Raw genomic sequence first — 18,204 nt, 5'->3', positions numbered from 1 at the left:
TCAATTTGACCAGGTCCTACAAAGCCAGATGTGAAAGGAGCAGGTCGTCGTCCTCGGTGGGAAGTCAAAACGCCGACATCGCCGCCTCAGAAGGCCCGCGTTGTTGTCGCCGAAGAGCGATGCCTGTAGCAGAGGGAAGATGTCAATGCTAACATATGAGTCACTTCTGTGGCCAGGGCTATCACTAACACTGAAAAACCCCCGTAAGTGGTGCAAACCGGTAGCCCATCTCCCAGCTGTTTGTGTTTTGATGGCGATGTTTATTTAGGTTACAGTTTTAAGGTGGCATGAGCAGACAAAGTGATAACCACCAAGGACACAGCCAGGCAGGGACGCATCGCTTACCACTACAGGTGGGGGGCGCCTCTTGTCGTTTCCGGGGACTGGGAAGGCTAACCTGGGACGTGAAATGCGCCGTAGTGTAGGCAGCTCTGTCCCAGTTCCCATTTCCTGAAGCACGATCCTCAGACGCAGAGTGGCTGCTAACAGAGGCCATCGCTGAAGCCGCCCGGCTGGAGGTTCAAGCAGAGAAAGGTTCTTGTCTCGAAGATTCCAGAGCACCGATAGGGGGAGGAGTCTTTTAGGTCACTTTGTAGGGGAGGAGTCTTTTAGGTCACTTTGTAGGGGAGGAGTCTTTTAGGTCACTTTGTAGGGGAGGAGTCTTTTAGGTCACTTTCTGTTTGTTTAGTTACAGCGAGTCACTCAGCCGTTATTCATCCATATTTATTTTATTATATCGAGTTTCACGGGTCAAGAAGCCAAATAAATAAAATGAATTAAGCTGCACAGCAAAGTTTTTGGATGAACTTGTGTGTTTTTTGTAACTTTCAAAGTCGTATTTTCCTCGGAGATGTAAAACACACATTGTTCCTGAGTGAAATACTTACTGCTGATAATTATCTTTTGGCTGTTTGGGGCAGAAAATGTCCCACTCGAAGCTTTTAAGTCAAGCAGAACGTGAAACAGGACAGAGGTAAGTACAGCCCTGGCCGCTGCAGGCGGTGTTTCCAGCGGTGACGTATAACCGCCAGTACTCTGCCGGCCGGCCCCAAGCGCCATTCTAGAACATTCCGCCGGCTTGACTGCAGCACGTTAGTCACAGATGCCTTTCCTAGCAATATTACATCTGCCCCCCCCCTTCGCCATTTCATGGAGCCTTCACGAACCCACCTACCCCTCTTCAAAAACGGCACCCTGTGTATGAGGCACCAGGTTATCGGATCCTTCGTACCCTCACGCTCCTCTGAGGGTCCCTGCTGTTGTACCCGCATGCGAGGGAACGCGCGAAAACCCTGAGGGCCGGCCGAGGAGCTGAACCCTAAGTGCAAATGATCAGGCTGCAGGTTTTATTGTCTCACGTGATCAGGGGCGCAGAGAAACATTTTTATGCCAGAGTTGTGGGGTGGGAGACAGGTGTGTGGGGGCTTTGCATCCACAGCAGTGCATTAAACACAAGGCAGTGCAGGCCAAGGGACCAAACCCTATATGGGATGGGCTTCTAAATTTACATTTTTTTTCCTAAAACCATTTAATCATCCTTCCATTTTCCAACCCGCTTATCCTTCTGTGTCGCAGGGAGCCTATCCCAGAAGCTACAGGCACGAGGCAGGGAACAACCCAGGACGGGGGCCAACCCATCGCAGGGCACATCCACACATGCACACCTATGGGCAGTTTAGTAACTCCAAATAGCCTCAGCATGTTTTTGGACTGTGGGGGGGGGGTGGGAAACCGGAGCACCAGGAGGAGACCCCACGACGTCACGGGGAGAACATGCAGACTCCACACCCATTGTGTGTGGCAACAGTGCTAACCACCATGTCGCCCCACCATTTAATCATTTGTCCCATATTTTTGCATATGTTTCATACTCCCTTAATTGTAGGGGACCTGGAGGGGAGGGGTGTGTGTCCCATATTTCTCCGGGGGGGCTGAACCCCCCCCAAGGGTCAAGGCAGTGCAATATAAGAATAAGTGACCCATGAGTAAGCAATAAATAGGATGTAATGAGGGGAAGGGGTGTGCAGGTAGGTCACCTATGCAAATATATATCAGCACAGCGACACTGGCAGGACCCGAGCCGTCCTAGCAGAACGCCGGAGCACAAAGTGCTTGAATGCCTCCTCACGCGATGTGGCTAGCGGTAACACTGCTTTTTCTGGTCAATTTCCTTCCCACGGCTTGCCCCCCCCTCCCTCCCGCCGTAAAGAGGGAGCAGGGGCGGCTTGTTTCCAGCCGCCGTGTGAGGCGTCCGCTGGAGGCTGGAAGCGCTGCCTCGCCCGCTGGGAGCCGCCGTCACTTATTGGGGTGTTCAGTGACATACTGTGGGCCATGCAAATATTGGACAGGCAATTAGGGACAATCTTGTTTGCCCTAAAGAGCAAGGTAATACAATCCGGTCCATTATGTGTTCTGCGAACGCTAATGCAAGGCACCCTGGGAAGGGTATCTCTTTCCCCACTTTTTTAAGTTAAAAGGGTTGTTTTATGACGACGGGGTTTATTTCGCGGAGGGCTCTTTGGCATGTTAACGCAGCCGTGGGAGGCGTAAATGCACCCCACCCCCCCCCCCCCCCCCCCCAGAGTGGGACAAAAGCGTGCAGGCCGCCTCTCTCCGCCGGACCCGGCAGGGTGTTTGTGCAATTCTCATTTTCCCAAGGACAAAGTGAGGGGACCCCTCCCACCCCGTTGGTTTTTTTGCAACCCGACGCTCTCAAAATACACCCCCCCCCCCCGCAACTGCTCATGTCTGAGTGCCTCTACACAGAATGTTTGATTTCATTCCTGGCTGAAAAAGCAAAGTACCTGGAATTAACGAAAAAAAAAAAAAAAAGCCTGTCGATGGTCTCGCAAACCCCCCCCCCCCCCCTCCGAGGCAGGGCAAGCATCACACTGAATTATCAGAGAAGGTACATTTGACAGTGATAATTAAATTAAGCTTTACTTGCCCTTTGTACATTGGCATGTGTGTGTTTGCATTTATTCCGCCTTGCTTTTCGTTATGAGACACACACACACACACACACACGAGGGGACAGAGAAGCTTAGAGTCCAAAGCAGAGGCTCAGCCATTTATCTTGGGGGGGTTCTAGGGTCTTGCTTGAGGGCCCAGTAGCGATATAACAATTCTGCTGGGCACCGGATTTGAACCACCGACCTTCTGATCTCAGGCAGAGACGCCTAACCTGCTGGATCACATACTTCCCCGTTTGTGTCGACAAGGCTGCCAAACCTCAATTTCAGACATCCTAGGTCGGCTCTCTCCTAAAATGCATCGGCAACCGTGGCCAAAACGCACAGGAGGCCTTCTCAGATTAGCGGTTCAAAAAGAAATCAGACCAACTTGTCTGCTTTAGAAACTATTTGGTCTGTTCGTCCTCAGTGTCTTCGTCCTCCTAGATTGACTTTATATTTTACTTCTTTTCCACGTGTCAGGGGTAGAGGTCTGCACACACCCCAAACCCCCTCAACCTCGTTTAGCCAGGTTGTGTTTAATTTGACCACCTTAAGAATGCATTAAGAATGCCCTTTAACGTCTTGCTAGAACCTTCTAAGTGCTCAGCTGAATTTGGCGTGAGGGCGGAAAGCTTTTGCTGCAGGACGGCGTCGCATTGAGTACACCCAGTCCAAATAATTGCAGCGGAAATGCATCTGCTGGTAATATGACCTAAAATTAAATGGAAAAATGAAAAGTGGTAAATTGATAGGCGCAGGAGAGAGTGTTCGACCAACATTTGCAGGAAATCGTACATCCCCCCCCAACCCACCCACCCTTTCTGATTTGCTGTTAATGATTACTAAAAGGGACAAACGAGGCGAGGCAGGCCGAGTCGAGTCAGGCCGGCCTGGGCCGTGACAGGCTGCTGGTGCCGCCACGCTTCCATCAGTCCGGCCTGGTCCAGACAGCGAGGAGGTGGGACCCAACTCCCGGTTCTGGAAAAAGCGTGACGGGAATATTCCAGAATGGACCGCCCACAGACCAGACAGCAGAGATGCTGGAGATGAGCCCCAGTAGATCCGCGATTCTGTGGTGCCCCAGTTACACTCCCCCCCCCCCCCCCCCCATGACTTTGCTCGCCCCCGTCCCGCTCCTGCTACACCTTCTCACCGTTTCAGCAAGCAGTGATGAAAGTGGTTCGCATTAGCATTAGCGTTAGTGCCCACGAGGCCCAGACGGTGCCATAGCCGTCTCACACAGTGCCTGAATACTTTTAATCAGCTGATATGTGTGAACAGAGCATTGACCTTTGTTGGACATTAGGGGAGTTTAGCATCCAAATAACCCCAGGAAGTCTGGTGTCCCTTACGGAGTGATTTGTCAGCACCATTAGCAGCCCACATAGGGTCCGGCTCCAGGTCGGCTAGGTTCCGGCAAAATGAGGATGTAATTGGCGGGCATGACTGGTGTCGTCCTGCCCGGGTGGCGACAGCCTTGTTTATTCGGTAATGGTTAACTGCACGAGCTGGATGCCAACGGGGCAATCGGGCCGGATTGGAATTCTGTAGGAGGAGAGGACTGAACAGGGAACACACAGACAAGAAGAAAAGAAAACTCCGTATTAATCTGCTCTCGGGTCCCCTTCTCTCGCGTAACGTAACAGCTCTGAGGAATGGCGTCACTTTCTAATAGTTATTAATGATTTTTTTGGACCCTTTGAAGTTCCCACCATTAAAGAGCCGTAAATCACTGATGTCTGCAGTTACGGAGCTGGTGGGGGGGGCGGGGAGCTCTGCTTAAGCTCACCTGTCTGCCCCCCGCCCTCTCAGTCACTTACACATCTCCTCATATTCCAAACTTGACCCCCCCCCAGTATCGTGGTGAGCTGGTCCAGATGTCAGCCCTCGTCATGATCCATCGACGCTGCACCAATGAGTCTGTCCATGAGCGATATCTCTGCAGGAACATTCCTGCCATTATGGATTCCTCTGTGTGGTGGTCAATCTCAAGAACTTCAGCTTCTGCCGTCCCCTACATCTCAGCGTCCGTGTCTTTGCAAAAGCTCTCCTTTTCAGCATCTCTAGTTGCACAGCTGTCGATCACCTGGACATCATTAACATCTGGATAAAAGTGCTGCTTTATAAATAAAAAAGTGACATACATTTTCAAGAAATCAGGATCCCTGCAGTCATTAGGGATTAAGGGTCTTGCTCAAGAGCCCCATGATGAAATCACTTGGCTGACCCTGGGACTTGAACCAGTGACGTTCCGATTACAGGCACAGCATCTGAACCTACTGAACCACATCATCAGGATGAGATACCTGGTGGTCAGCCTGCCTCAGTAATTAAACATGGGGGGGGGGGGGGGGGGGTATCGTTCTGCTTTCGGACTCCTGCTGAACCTCCAGCATCAGATAAAGACTAAGGAACCACTTCATAATGAGTGACAGGGAGGGGCTCAGTGAGTCACAGAACACCGAGCTTAACGGAAAGATAAGCGACGGAAAAAAGACAGTGCAGACGTGGATCAAATTCTGATGATAATAAGCATCAGAGGTGGTAGAATTAATGTGTTTATGGGAATGAGTAAGAAGCGCCCAGAATTTGCAGTAAGCGAAATGCTAGCAGACAGGCTCGAGGTCGAACGGCCCGCCGGCCTCGCAGACAGAAACGGCAAAAAGGGCGACGGGGACAAACCTGCTCGCCCTCCAGTCCACCGTTCTAATTACGTTTAAATAGCTTTTCATCACATTGAACAAGAGTCAATTTCCATTTCATGGATGACATAATGCAGGGTCGGTAAAGTAATAACAATATCAATAATATATCATAATTAATACAATTAATAACAGTATCTTGCAACTCATTTTTTTGTGGCGTCCCACAAATGAGGTCGGCATTTATAAAAGTGATGGCAGCGTTTGATGGTGTTTTCATCCGGCCTGGCTGACATGCCGGTGTAGTGTGCAGAGACAATAATGCAGGACGCAGTGTCATTGGACACCCCGGCAGAGTCAGGGGAAGTACAGTAAAAGTCCCCCCCCCCCCGCGGACAGACATGCAGTGCTCCATCTGCCTAAACCAATGGTGCCCTGGGGTTTGCCCCGGGAAGGGACTCTCTCTCCCCACATCTCTTAACCCATTATAGACGGGCATCCAAGTCATGTGACCGAGACGTCGCCGGGACAACCATCGCAGACACGGCCTTGTAATGCTTACGGTGAACTGTCACAAAGAAACTGTCATATTTAAAGAGCGTCTTAATCTTATAGACATGTTGGTGTAATAGAATTAACAAAAAGCACTGCAGTAAATGGGGGCGGGGGGAATTATATCCCCATTAAGCACCGTTGTCACGGTAATGGATGTATGCATGCAGTATTACCTTCGTGGATTTCTGCTAAAATTACTATGACTAGTTCTGGAAACTAATTATTCCAGGCAAAAGACGTTACACAGTAATATGCCTATTTCAAAAGTGTGTTGAGACTGAGGGGGAATTTTCCGGAAGTGGGCGACCCGGGAATGAAAGTCACCTCTTTAGGTGGAAGAGCGTGACTCGCTGGTCAGATGAGGCGGGGAGCAGCAGGTCTGGCAGGGTTCGACTCGGCCCGAAACCGAAGCGGGCGATTGGCTGCTTTAATGGCAGCCTATAGGATTACGCGAGGGGGCAGATTACCAAATGGGGCCCTATTCGCACCTGGAGGCTTTAACAGAAACGGTGGACATGGCTCCTCCCGCCATGTTACTCCCTCATTACGCACGGGCTTTGCAGGGGGGGGGCTCCATAACGGGGGGCATCCCCACCGGATGACGCGAGACCTCCCTGCCGGCTCCATCCGTCTCCTAACAATGCTTAGAAGTGCGCATGAATTATTGCAGCCTCGGTGCATTTTCCGCGGTGCCACTTTGCCATGGAAACAGATGGCGAAAGGCACGATTAAACGCGGCGGCGTGTTCGTGTGGTAAAAACCAGGAAACAACACGCATGTTTAATGAGTTCGTAAAGTGCACAGTGACCTATATATAACTAATGAGATTTCGCAGTTGGCAAGCTGGGTAGCTTAACACCTGCAGGGTCGGGGGTTCGAATCCCGCCCCGGCTGTGTGTGTGCGCCTACCATGCGTGTGCGTGCCCTGTGCTGCCTTGTATAGGCTCCACCCCCTCCCCCCCACGACCTTGACCAGCATAAGCACGTTGGCAGATATATGTCGTCTTGTGCATTTTGAACCTGTGATAGACATTACTAGTTTACGTTGTCCCAAATGACCGATATGGAACACAGCAATGCACATGTGCAGATGCGTTCAGCCCACTGTGTGGGGACGTATAACAGCACGTTTCTCCAAATGACCACATCTCATTTCCCGGTGATATTTACATTACCGGTTAATTACAGCAGACGGCTAATATGAGCAGCATTCGGGTAAAAGAGGGTTGTTTGAAAACGCAAACAAAACCAGACAGATTGTGATCCAGTTTTGCCCTGTTAAGACATAGCCAAACGCTAGCAGAGCAGGACTGCTCTTAGATGTAGCACGGAATTATTTTCCATTTATAAGAGTCACGGCGCGTTGCTGACATTTTGTTTATCAAGGATCGCGATCTAGCCGCATGGCTAACGTCCCCGAAGCTGTCACATCCGCAGATCGCCCCGCGACGACGCATGCCAGCTTCAATCAGAAGTCTCTGTCCCTTCTACTTAATGAAAAACAGCCACTCGGCCCTAAAGTTGTAGTCATCCTCTATCCAATCACATTGTCTTGAGTAATTAAAATGATTAGCTTAATTAGCTTAATTAACTAAATTTGACTACAGGACATGGCCATATGGCGAAGCAAAACAAAGATGGAAGCTAATTAAAGTTAAAATAATGCAGGTTTTAATTAACTCAACCCCTAGGCATCAACATTTTCAAATTTATCCAAGCTGATAATTAAAAAGTCCTCTAACCCATGCAACATTTTCTTCTGCGAGCTAATTAAATGTGGAAATGAATTAGCAACATGAAGCTCGAAATATTAAATCCCGCTAGAAGATGACTTCACTTCCTAATGAAATTAATTAGCTGTGCCGGACTTTCAATCAGACGTCAGGCGCCGTCCGCGAGCACAGACCCTGTGTAATCTAGCATTAGGGTAGCAGTACTAGGGCGGGAATTTACAATTGTAATGAAGACTCTTTAAGCGTGCGCCTCTCTTAATGCGCAAATGAACATGCATATTCATTTTTGCCAAGGGCTGGATCTCCATGCTAAGGCCAACGGCAGGAGCAGGCAGTTACAGGAGCCGGGAACCACGGGGATCACTACGGAAGAAGATTCCGGAGAGGGGTCTGGAGCGAGAGACGCTAAGGCTTGGCTGTTTGGCCCCAAGCCCGGCCGGCAGCTGCCAGCCGCCACCGCAGGACCTCCGAGTTCGGCTTCCTCCCACCCTCCCGTGCATCACCCTGGCAAGACTGAGGCCGCGGGAAAATTACTCGGGGCATTTAGACAAGACGATAAATCACTCAATACTCTTCTGTCGTGAGATGTCCACATCCATTGCCGCGTGTTCCAGTGACTGGGCGACCCGCTTCGGGAATCAGACGCCGAGAGATTCCTCGATTGGTGGTTAATTAAACACCGTCTCATCTCTCCGTGACTTTCTCAAGGACTTATGTCATATAGAGGCTACACACCATCTCATTGGCTTATCTAGTTTTGCCAGTGATTGTTTTTATTTTGGTTACATCATAATATTCTGGATTGACTAGGACCAGAATCTGAGAGAGACTGAGGTAAAATATCATATTCAGACTCCCCAACTCTGAGAATAAATATTTTAAAATACTTAAAAATATTTAAGGTATTATGAAGAAATACTTTAATTTAATGATTTGTTATTCCTCTTAAGGTCAAGAAGAGTTGAAATAATATTAATCACAATACAATCATAAACACTCCATATTTCATTTCTCTCTGTAGTTGCCGCCTTTGAGCTGCTGGTCCTGCTGTTACCGTCTGTCTGTGATGGAGCCCAAGAAATTTTGGTCATCGGTGGTCAGGTATTTAGTGAGAAAATACAATTATTAGTCAGGGGTTTTTTGGACGTCTCTTGAATGACCTTTCCCCCAATTTCTGAGAAATATGGAAACTATAAATCTTTCTAATAATCTCTGCCTCTTCAGTTATTAATCTTCAGTCACAAATATCTGGTCCAGGATACCAAAGTTGGTGACTCCATACTGGGACCAACTCATTTTCTTACTGGGAAGGAGTTCTTATTCCCTTAGGTAATACAGCAATAGTTCCCATGACCATTTAGGGGATGAGTTTACAAGAGGTCATTTGAAGTCTGTCGCTGAGCGATTAAAAGGTCTATGCATGCTCACAGACATTAGGTTGACATTTTCAGTGGTAAATTATCTGCATAAATGCTGTGGGTGGATAATCTCCCTCTATTGTAGTTTAGGGGGCTTATAGTGCTAAAATCTGTCAAATGCAGCCAGACAATTTTCATGACTTATTCATATCAGTCTGTATATGGGTATGGAGACGTGCAGCCGAAATGTCTGAAGCGAACGGTCGGCTCTGTTGATTCGGGCATGCAGCAAGTTGCCGTGGCGATGTTGATTGTGTTGAGGTCGTGTGTTAAGGACATGAACTACATGGGGACTTTAACACAGTGGGAAGGTGCAGCATCTTCTTCAATATTCAGATGTATGAATGGGAGGTTCCAGAAAGTATCCAATGGCGTTCAAGTGACGTCACACTTCCTGTCACTTTCTGGCTGGAAGCGGTTTCTGGGGGAACTGAGTCGCCCTCTTTGCAGAGCACAGCCCGGTTCTAACATGATTTCTTCACTGTAGTTTCTTTGACCTTTGAAAGAGAGTTTGTGTTTTGGTGTGTTTGTGGAAGGCCTACCTGTAGGAGATGGATATGTCATTTTAATATCTTTAGTCTTTCCAAATAGACATTAAATGTTTTCATGTCTGAATGTGCTTTAACGCTTCCTCCTCCTTGTGGATTAGCAAGTCTTCTAACAGGCACATCTATCGCATATAAAAGTAGTGCAAGTGAAAGATACAGACTCCTTTTAAACTAATGGATCCACAGGGTTAATTTGTCAGACTTGGACGGTTGATAAACAACAGGTTTTTGGTCCCCAGTGTAAATAAGGACATCTTTCGAGCCTTGGAATCGCTTGGCAGAGGGGAGAGGGTCGTCATGCGAGCTTTCGCGAGCGACGCCGACGTGTGCTTTGTTCCTCACCACTACCGTCGCTGCTAAGAGACGCTAATTAGCACCTCGCCATCCGCCAAATCGCTCGATAGCGACACAGAAACTGTCTGTTTTTTTTTCCCGAAGCCGGTCCCATGGCTGTGTGCGTAATAACTTCTGAGGGAGTTAAGAGCTTGATAAGCGATTTCTGCGGTAATGAGAGCATATTCGCGACCCAAAGTTACCAGCCTTTAATAGCGTCTGACTGGGACCTCGGCGACTGAAGTGGTCGGTTATTTTCTATGTCGCTACAAGGAAAATGTACGTTTCTTGCATTTCTTTCACATAGCGCACGGTGTTGGTGCGAAGCCAAGGTGGATCATTTACGAAACATATAGCAGGAAAAAAAATGGTACAATAAAGCGAAACTGTACATAGTTCTCCAGCTCACTTCAGTTCTCAGAAAGAGGTGTGACTGAGGTTTTTTTTATTTCTGAAACACTTTGTTTGTGTTTGACAGAACATACGAGCTCTAATGAGAATCCGTGACTGCACTGGGGCCAAATGCATTTTGACCTTTAATCTGCACGTTATGCACCGTACAAGCAGCCAATTAAATTCACACAAAAGGCGATATTTGTTAAGGTCATTTCCCAGTGCTAGTAGAGATTGTAAAGTGAGGCAAATATTACGTTAAGACTTAGCTGACCCTCAGGCAGAGCCTTACAAATGAGGCATTATTTGTCAAATCCTCGAGTTGCACAATTAACCAGCTTTCAGAGCAGATCTTATCTTGGAAATGGCCACACAAACCTCATTTCACAAGAGCACAGATGAAATTAGTCTGCCGTTATTGCCACGCTAGTGTGAAGATTTCACAGCTCCTGCAAGCTGTCTCACAAGTCTTCATTTGTGTGTTTATTCTCGTTTTCGTTTTGCCTGACTACATGTAGCGCATCTCTGTGTGCTTCAATTTATACTTGTGGAATCACACACCAGTTTTTTCTTCATTTAATTTTTCTTTTGAGAAATTCTTCTGGGAAAAAAACAAAAGCTTTGCCACAACTTTGTTTATGGGGGGAAAAAAGAGAAAAAAAGAGCTCTTATGGAATAAAAACTTAACTGACTAAGTGATTAATTTTTGTTTTGTGCATGCAAGCAAAGTGCGCAATTAGATCTCAAAAGATTAATTTGAAGTGTTCTCTAAGTTATGATGCTTTTAATTAATTGCTTTGTTAATACGTTCCAGAAGGGATAGCGCTGCTGGAAAATTCACATTAAATTAAAATTTAAAAAAAGGAAGGAAACCATTCAGATGTTTCTTGAACCTTCTATACACACACACACACACACACACACACACACGTCCCTGTGTGATCATTCGCGTTGAGTGAAATTTATCTCGGAGTAACATTAATCTGCATGAGCCTGATCCTGCATCTTGGCTGCAAATTCCTACAGGAAATCGCCCAAATGTACTACTCAGGAATTCTGGAATTCTGAGTGGGCTAGAGATGGAACTAATCCTTGTGTGTATGTCAGATATATATTAAATAAAAATGCAAAGCATATGTCTTCTTTTTAATATGTACATTATGTACATATGTACATTAACTAACAAGATTTATAAAAACACAGCTTTAAAATATATAGCAGTAAGGCACAAAAATGTTGCTTCTTATTATTAAATATAAACATGTAACACAGAATACCCTTTGCTCCAGAGGAAGGAATCTGACATTAGCTTGCTAATGCTCTGTGCAGGATTTTGTGCTGGAACTGGACTGTTGGAGGAACCTTGGGGTAAAACAGTGCGAGTCCATGTCAACTGTGTCCCACAAAGAAGCAGAGACGTGTCGCTTAGGACCAACTTATCCAGGCAAAAATGAGTTCTGGAGCTCTTAATTTAGAGCAAAGGTAACGGCTCTCATATCCTTAGCGGGCGGCCATGTTTCTCAGGCCTGTCGGACATGACGTACGTGTCCTCGCAGTATCTTTCCAAACAGAGTTGGGATATTTTTATTAGCACACCTTCAATCATAAATCATCTGAAGCCCAGGCTAGAATGCGGCGCTCAGTGGTATCAGATCACAGGTACATCACATGCACTGTGCTTAAGGTGAACCGCGGCCTTCCTGTATGAGGGATCTACCTTTGTGGCATGGAAGACCTGCAGCACACCTTAAGACGCAGATAACGGCGAGGGGACCCAGATCAGGCACAAAAGGAATATGCTAGAATAACATCTGGAATATTGAGTGGGTTCTTCTGTTAGTAGTTCTTTTAGGGATGTGCAGCTATTCTAAACATTACTGTAGCCCCCACTTCAAAGAAGAGCATGTTGAGTGTGTTGGACAGGCAGTCCACGTTTTTTGCAATGTCAGGCCTTCGTGTCACTTCCTTTCAAACGTTGTCATTCTCCACCAAGGAGGACGCCACATTTTTTTAATTTAATTATTAATTTCCTATGAGTCAAATCCCGTCTAGGCTGGATGGACGCGTTGCCTGGCGAATAATTTCCACGGTAACAGGGTTATGGTCTTTTAGTGCCCTTTGGACAGAGCCTCCAGGGAAAGTTTCGCACTCTAAAGAAGCGGTAGCTGTAGACACCACTATCTCCTGTCGCAAGGACCCGCTCTCTTCCCCAGTGCTGTCCATTATGATTACCCGTTTTTTTTTTTCTTTTTTTTTTTTGGAACTTATCCACATCTAATAAAAGGTTGCAAGTTGACACATTTTGCAGCAGAAGAAAGCGGTCCAAAGTTTAATTTTAACTTCCATCTGACACATGTAGGTTTCATGTGAGCCAGCCCCTCTGCCGCCGCTTCTATTCCCCTTTAGAGACCACAGATTATGCAGACTTTCTCTGGGGCGTGGATCTCAGATTTAGGCAGAACATCAGCCGGAAGTGGTTTGCACCTCAGTCCTACATTATGCTGACACACCAAAAAAAAAAAAAAAAAAAACAACCCACAGCTCTAACAGATTAATCGTTCCCCCGAAACATTCCCGAAAGGAAATATCCGACTGGCAGAATGGCCACTGCCATGTGTCCTTTACAGAAGGCAAAATCTGTGACAGTATATCTGTGAAGGATGGGCCTTCACAGACCTCAATTCTGCAACATCACAAAAGCCACCTTTGAAAAACTTGCGTTGACAAAATTGGCCGTGTTGAGTCAAATTTTTTCCAGTTATGGCACCTTTCTGCCCAAGAATGAGACCTGTACCTGTGTTTTCCAGTATCTTTGTGGAGCCATTAGCAGTGTGTAAAACATCCGGTCAGGCCTCTCCTCAGTCCAATCCTAGCGATCCGTCCCTGTTCTCTCTTCATCTCAGGACCGGTATCGTTTGTTTATGAGATGCAAATATGCCTGGATCATCTCAATCTCCTTAGCGGTTAGTCAAACGCAATGTCACCAGGTGCCGCTGGATGGAAATTTCTGGGCTCTGGATGTTTGCCGGCTCGTCAAAGCCGGCCGAGTAGGGTGCCAGGTTACTGATTCAGGACCTGGGCGAGGGGACACAGGCAGTAGCTGAATGTTGTGATTCATAATCACCAACGAATCCATAGCCAGAAGTGAAGGATCATTAGCATCAGCCAAACTTTTGCTGGTTTTATTGTTTTTTTGTGTTCTGTTGTCATGTAATCCTACTGGCTTTTTTAATACATACTTATGCATAAAGGATATCAGGAACACATGGTGGCTTAAACAAGAATATATCCATCCTTCTAACCATTCAGGGTCACATGGTAGCCTGGAGACAATCCCAGGCAGCATAGGGCACAACCCTTCAACGGGATGCCAGGACAAGAATGTATGATTAAATGAAATGCTAAATATTTGTACAATTCAGGCAGTCCTTGGCGCGATTGTGAATAAGGGACTTGCTCAGGCTGAAAACACTCTGCTGATGCTAGAATTTGATTCGCTGACCTTTTGACTACAGGAACCCTCCCTTCCACCTGCAGTTCAGACGAGATAATCCATCTGAAGCCAAGCAGGCTTGGGTCTGGCCAATACTTGGATGCTGCTGGAAGAGGTGTTGGTGTGGCCAACAGGGGGAGCCCATCCTGTGGTCAGTGTGGATCCCAGTGCAGTGATGGGGACACTGCTGTAAAAATGGTGCTGTCCTTCAGATGTGATGTAAAACCAAGGTCCAGACTCGCTGAGGTCATAAAAGATCCCTGGGCATCTTTTGAAAAAGTAGGAGTGATACCCTGACTAAAATAGCCCACTGTGGCCCTTTCAGATCTGGCCTCCTAATCATTTTCTGCTGCTCCTTCACCACCTTAGCTACTATGGGGTGAGTGTACTGGGGCAGAATGGTTGCAGTCACATCATCTGAGTGGGGGGGGGGGGGGGCTACACAGTGGTTGAAGTGGCTCCCCATTGGTTCTGTGAAGCGCTCTGGGTGTCTTGGGAAGTGCTATACAAGTGTAACATTCATTCATTCATTCATTCATCCTTAGTCACGGAGCCACACACCACTGAGAAACTCCGTGGAAGATCAGCAGCACGGTTAGGCAGACACACTGCTTTCCACAACCAAAAAGACTTTGAGGAGGTGGACAGATTCAGGGAAGAGGAAGATGGAGAGGAGAGTGTCAGCCCCTCTCTCCGTTTTGCCAGCAGCTTTCATGCCGGAGAACAGCCTCCCCTCGGTGGATTCATAGCCAGATAAAAGGGCAGATCCTGGGCCACGGCGAAGCAGGTCAAGATGTCTGAGAAGGACCCATTTTCATCAGCACGAAGCTGCCCTGCTCCATGCCCGTCTTTTTATTGTGGCTCGTCCCACGTGATAAACAGTTACACGATAGAACAAACAAATGAATCGCTCTTTTGTATAAGCAGCCAACTGTGGCCATTTGCTTGTCCTGTTGCTGCCTCGGGCTCCGGCAATAGAAAACTGGGAAAATGAAACGAGTGAAGGAAAGCTGACAAACGAACAAGTCAAGCAAAACAAGACAAAAAGAACAAAACAGCTCGCTGTTGGGTTCTGTCTGGTCTGGGAGCTTAATCTGATGGATGTGTGTAAATCCAAGGTACCCGGGGTGGCTGGTAGGAAGTCCTGCCCCCCCAATTTCAGCTCTGCCAGAGGGTTCTCCAACAGTGCAGGTGGCGAAAGATGTGGAAAATTTGGGAATCTATACTTGGGCCGTTTTGCCACGGCCCATCTCATCCATCTGGATGTCGGGGTGCGTCTACAGGTGGGCTGGGGGGGTGCCGCCCACACAGCAGAATCATCTGCCCATCCAATGGAAAAACTCAGTTATGACTGTTTGCTTGATTGTTCATAGTCTTCTGTAATTTTGTCATTGGTCACCAAAGAATGTACTGCTTTCCTATTGGCCAGTTTGAAGGGGTGGGTGTGCTTAGCCCATGCTCCTCCTCTACATTAATCGCCAAACCACAACACTTCTTAACACATGCAGTACTGGCGTTGTTAACTGAACTGCAAAACCCGTTTGCAGGTAGCTGCTGTCAGAAATCCAATTAAAACATTTAATACCTTTGATTTTTGTTCATCTTTTGCCCCCCACCGAAAAAACAAAATAACACTACAGCATTGTTTACATACAAATGGCCATCCAAAGATGACATCCTTGTAACACCTCTGCTGGACGTTGCGCATCACGCTGGTTGTGGTCTGCACCAGTGGCCCAGACCTCGTCCTCATCACAAATATCCCCAAGGATGCAGGATGCGAGAAGCCGCTGCCCTCATGTAAACTCAAAACATCACTGGCTGACGTCACGTTACGAATGACAGAGTTCAGGTGCCTGGCCAGGCTGATCACAGCAGCCACCAGGTCACCAAAATCTGGGGCGTCCAAGCCTGAGATGGGGGGGGAGAGGGGTCTCCATGGCTTCCGTGAGCTTCCGTTGTGGGGCAAAGTGGTAACTGAACATCACAGCTCTATGTATCAAGACAATTTCTGAAAAATGTTTTTTTGGAAAGAAATTAAATGACAAAAAAGGCACCCAGTTACATATTACATTTCTAATATGTGTTTCTAATACACATATTAGAAAATCCTCATTAGATCCTACAGTAATAAAATCACTGGCTAAAAAAAAAAAAATCACTTCAAGTTTGTACTGGTCAGCACAAGTTTAAAATATACAGCCTTTTTTCTGGAACTGTCCCAGTTTAGAAGCCAATCCCTGTTCTCTCCCATGTGCTGGATCCCAATGGAGAGGCAACCTTCATCCGCCCAAGCCAGAATCAGAGTCACCGGCTCATGTTTGGATTTCGCTGGAATGCGGTCGGCGGTATCGCCGTCTCTGCTCTCACACAGCCACTGCATTAGCCATTATGTTAGCTGCTAGCTTAGCTATACGGTTAGCGAGATTAGCGGCTGATTATTTCTCCGGTTTGCCACTACTTTGGCTGCTATGGAGGTTAGCCAGAAGGTTACCGTGATTGGCCACTAAATAGTTACTCGGAGGGGTCATGACTGTCCCATGTCTCGCCGGCCCGGCAGGCTCCATCCGTCCTTGGACTGCCACCAGGCCCCGACCCCGCCTCCGTCTATGAGTCGCGGCCTCACCCAGGAAGAGCACAACCGGGAATCGTGGCAGCAGTTGCCGTAGCAGCCCGGGGCACGTCCAGGATAAGGGGGAGACAGACTCATCGTGAACAGGGAAATGAATTTGGCGTGAGAACAGGCCGCTCCCCTTGCCGAATTCCCTTCCCAGTGCTTATCTGGTCTGACATAATCTCACACGCTCCCTCTCTCGAGAACCCTCTCGAGATCGATTACCGTCCGACAGAGGTTCCACACAGCAGCCCATGGGGGGTGCGAGCGTGGGGGGGGGGTGGGGGGGAGCCCGTTTCATGTGGGCGTGCGAATCTGGGACGTGTCCCTATCCGAGAGGAGGCGTCCAGAATAATTGTGTTTGCCAGAGCACCGCAAGCTTCAGTCAGCTGAAAGGTAACGAGCGCGTGGCGAGGGAAGAAAAACAAGGGACATGCAATAGGAGAAGTGAAGAAAAGGGACTCGGAACGTGCAGAGCGTGCCGCAGAATAATTGCCGCTATTTTGGTATTTATCCGCGGAGTCTTCATGCTGAAAATGGGTAATTAAAAAAATTCCGTAATTAAGCCGAGCACAATGGCTCGATGAGGCGTCACCTCTTTGGAAATCGGAAATTTCATTTTCTTTACAGATGTCAACTTTGACGTCTGCGCTTCTGTTCCTGGATAACAGCAGCCCGCAAACGAAGGGCTGTCATTTACAGCACAATTAAACGAATCACTCAAGGTTAATCTTTGATGTCAATTCCGTGATAAAAAATAATAATCAGAGGCTCCTTCTTGTGATTCCATGCACATTCTAAGCCGTTTTGATCTATTTGGCTTGAATATTCTTGCTAAATTGGCACATCTTGCATCCGCAAAGAGCTGGAAACCAAGTTTCACACTGCTGGCCCATTCAAGCGGATCATTTTCCCAGAACCATTCTGCCTTGAACGTGGTAAATTTCCCCAGTCTTCTGGACATCTTTATGTCAGTCAGCTTTTTCCACTCTCAGTACCCATCAGGTGATTTCTGCTCCTGCCTTGGTCACCTTTGCGGGGGGGGGGGGGGGGGATTTCACACCATTTATTGACCAAAGTGTCCCCTCAGCAGGACCCAACTTGACTTGTCATTCAATTCCAGTCATGATTCCAGCGGCCAGCCAAGGCTTTGCAGCCTGTATTATTACTTCAGCGAACTCAACAGCGCCCTCTAGATGTGCTGTGGTGTAACATATGAACGCCGATACACGGCCAATGGGGAACGAAGTGGAAATCATTCGGAAAGAAAACAAAAGGATAACATGGAGACCCTGAAAAGGAATAATTTCAGAACTTCTAATACGAGTTTACTGACTAGGGTAGGAAAACGGGTGATATTCGATATAGCTATGGGATTATCCTTAGCGAAATTTTGAGCGAGGTGTCGCGGGATACTGGCGCTCTGGATTCCATGTGGTTCCTACGCTTGAAGCGGACTAGCTAGGAAAACTCAAACCTCATCAGGTCAGGCTCCACTACAGCATGAGCAGAGCCTGTCTT

The 18,204-nt window shown here is 47.5% G+C and overlaps 1 protein-coding gene across 1 annotated transcript in view; it reads right to left on the bottom strand.

The window, feature by feature from the left end:
• Positions 1-18,204, bottom strand: part of LOC111846476 (uncharacterized) — a 117,949-nt gene continuing 99,745 nt past the window's right edge. The window contains exons 7-8 of the mRNA XM_023816670.1: positions 398-512; positions 1-123 (exon numbers count right to left, since the gene is read on the bottom strand). Coding sequence (XP_023672438.1) covers positions 1-123; positions 398-512 — 238 coding nt within the window. The remainder of the gene's footprint in view (positions 124-397; positions 513-18,204) is intronic.

Source organism: Paramormyrops kingsleyae, chromosome 21 (assembly GCF_048594095.1).
Source record: "Paramormyrops kingsleyae isolate MSU_618 chromosome 21, PKINGS_0.4, whole genome shotgun sequence".
Classification (NCBI taxonomy): Eukaryota; Metazoa; Chordata; class Actinopteri; order Osteoglossiformes; family Mormyridae; genus Paramormyrops; species Paramormyrops kingsleyae.
Note: the sequence above shows the minus strand (reverse complement) of the source record. Positions and strands in the feature narration are given on the sequence as shown.